The following is a 2,095-nucleotide window of genomic DNA, read 5'->3' on the forward strand; positions in this document are numbered from 1 at the left end:
TAGGGACCACCTCGAACCTGAGGCCCTGAAACGGGACAGAAGGGGGCAGGAGGGTTTATGGGAGGAACCCGAGGATGCTGACGGATGTGCAGGACCTGCAGGAACTGGCCTTTCCCCACGCAGCCCACCTTCCCTGACTATGTGGTCGAGGCACTGGATGCTGACCGAGCGCCAAGCCCCGGCCGCAGGGGTGCGGGACTTGCAGAGGGCCCGGGGGCGCTGGCGGGAAGACCTCTGCACACGCAGAGGCCAGCAGGGCTGTATTGATTGGATGCTGGGGCCTGCAGCCCTGAGGGGTCAAAGGGCTCCCAGAGTCCCAAAGGCTTCGCCTCCACAGGGGTCAAACTACTGAAATGACACCGCCTGCAGGAAATGCCACAAAAATGCCACTGACTGGGGCTGCGCGAGGGCAAATATGGCTGCTTTAACTTGGTCCCCTAACACGTGTGACCAGGCAGCCCCTGTGGAAGGCAGGTCACGGACACAGCGACATCCAGAGTGAGATGGGGACAGGATTGCGGGTCTTGGCCGCAGAGGGTAGAACTCCCATCCCCACGGGGAAGCCCGCGGCCCACCCAGCTGGCTCTTACGTCCCTGCATCCCAGGGCTCTCCCCAGCTCGCCCCTCCATCACGCATCCCCCGCACCCCCAGGTCCGCCTGGACCACACTGTGAGCCCCCTCGGCTCTGTACCACCCAGCCGTCCCGCTGGAGGTACGGACCGCACCCTCACTCTGCACCCACCGCTCCTCTCCCCGACCATGTCCAGCCAGGGCCTCGTCCACTCCCCTCCCCCCTCCCCTCCCACGCCACACAGCACAGCACCCGCTCGCCCTCCCCCTGGAGGTACAGGCAGCACCCCTTACTCGGCACCTACCCCTACCCCAGCCCACTCCCCCCGCCCAGGCAGGGCCTCCCCATCAAGACCAAGCCTCTGCCGGGGCCTCTGTCCGCTCCCGTCCTCCCTCCCTCCCTCCCTCCCGGCTCCTGGACAGACTCGGCTCAGGCCCACAGGCCTGGCCTCGGCCTGAAGCCCCACAGACCCCGGCCGGCAGGGCACCAGGTCACCAGGCCCTGGCTGGAAGACGCTGGCCGGCCCACAGGCCTGGACCACGGTCACTAGGGTCCTCCCTCTGGTTACCTCAAGGCCCCAGCCTTGCAGAGACCCCAGACCCCCAGTAACTAGGCCCCGGCCCTGCAGACCCTGTCATTAGGCCCCATCATGAAGCCCCGGCCTGCACCCCCCCCCCCCGCTAGGCCCCCCAGGTCGCTAGGCCCCGGCCCTGCGGACCAACCGACCCCCGTGCCCCCGCCCCCCACTAAGGCCAGGTCACTAGGCCCCTCGGTCACTCGTCTTCAGCCACCAGACCCTGCCCCCCCCATCACTGGACACTCCCAGTTACTAGGCCCCGGCCCTGCAGACACCATCCCGCCCCCAGCTAAGTCCTGGTCACTAGCCCCCGGGTCACCAGGCCCCTGGTCACTAAGGCCCGGGTCACTAGGCCCGCCCCAGACCCCGGCCCTGTAGACCCGGGCCCAGGCCGGGCCCAGGCCGCTCACCGCGTTGCTGAGGATCTCCTGGCGGCGCGGGGAGGCGCTGGCCAGCACCACGTGCTTGTGCTGCAGCTTCCCGATCACCGGACACAGCACCATGGTGCCGCCGCGACCCGACCCCAAGCTCGACTCCGCGCCTGGATCCGCACGCCCCAGGCCGCGCGCCCAGCGACGCGCGCCTGCCGCCGCGGCCCAGGCTCCGCCCCGGCTCCTCCCCAACCAAGCCCCGCCCCTGCCGCTGGAGCTCCGCCCGGGCCTCACCCCCCCCCCCATGAAGCCCCGCCCCGGCCAGTGGAGCTCCGCCTGGGCCTCACCCCCCCATGAAGCCCCGCCCAGGGCCCGCCCCCCCTCGGAGGAAGCGGCTCCGGACCGCTTCCGTGCCGGCCCCGAACGAAGCCCCGCCCCACCCACGAAGCCCCGCCCCCACGCTCGCCCCGCCCCCAACCGGCAGCCGGCGACGCGAGCTGGGCGCGGGCTGGTGGGGGCCTGGGGCGAGGGCGGTCTCCGGGTCCCCAGAACCAGGAGACCAAGGGACACCTTGG

The 2,095-nt window shown here is 70.6% G+C and overlaps 1 protein-coding gene across 1 annotated transcript in view; it reads right to left on the reverse strand.

The window, feature by feature from the left end:
* ASMTL (acetylserotonin O-methyltransferase like) overlaps positions 1-1,761 on the reverse strand; it is a 21,359-nt gene extending 19,598 nt beyond the window's left edge. Inside the window, exons 1-2 of the mRNA XM_059911706.1 lie at positions 1,560-1,761; positions 8-25 (exon numbers count right to left, since the gene is read on the reverse strand). Of these exons, the coding sequence (XP_059767689.1) occupies positions 8-25; positions 1,560-1,652 (111 nt within the window). The 5' untranslated portion in view covers positions 1,653-1,761. The remainder of the gene's footprint in view (positions 1-7; positions 26-1,559) is intronic.
* Positions 1,762-2,095: the final 334 nt, after the last annotated feature.

Source organism: Balaenoptera ricei, chromosome X (genome assembly GCF_028023285.1).
Source record: "Balaenoptera ricei isolate mBalRic1 chromosome X, mBalRic1.hap2, whole genome shotgun sequence".
In the NCBI taxonomy this organism is placed as follows: domain Eukaryota; kingdom Metazoa; phylum Chordata; class Mammalia; order Artiodactyla; family Balaenopteridae; genus Balaenoptera; species Balaenoptera ricei.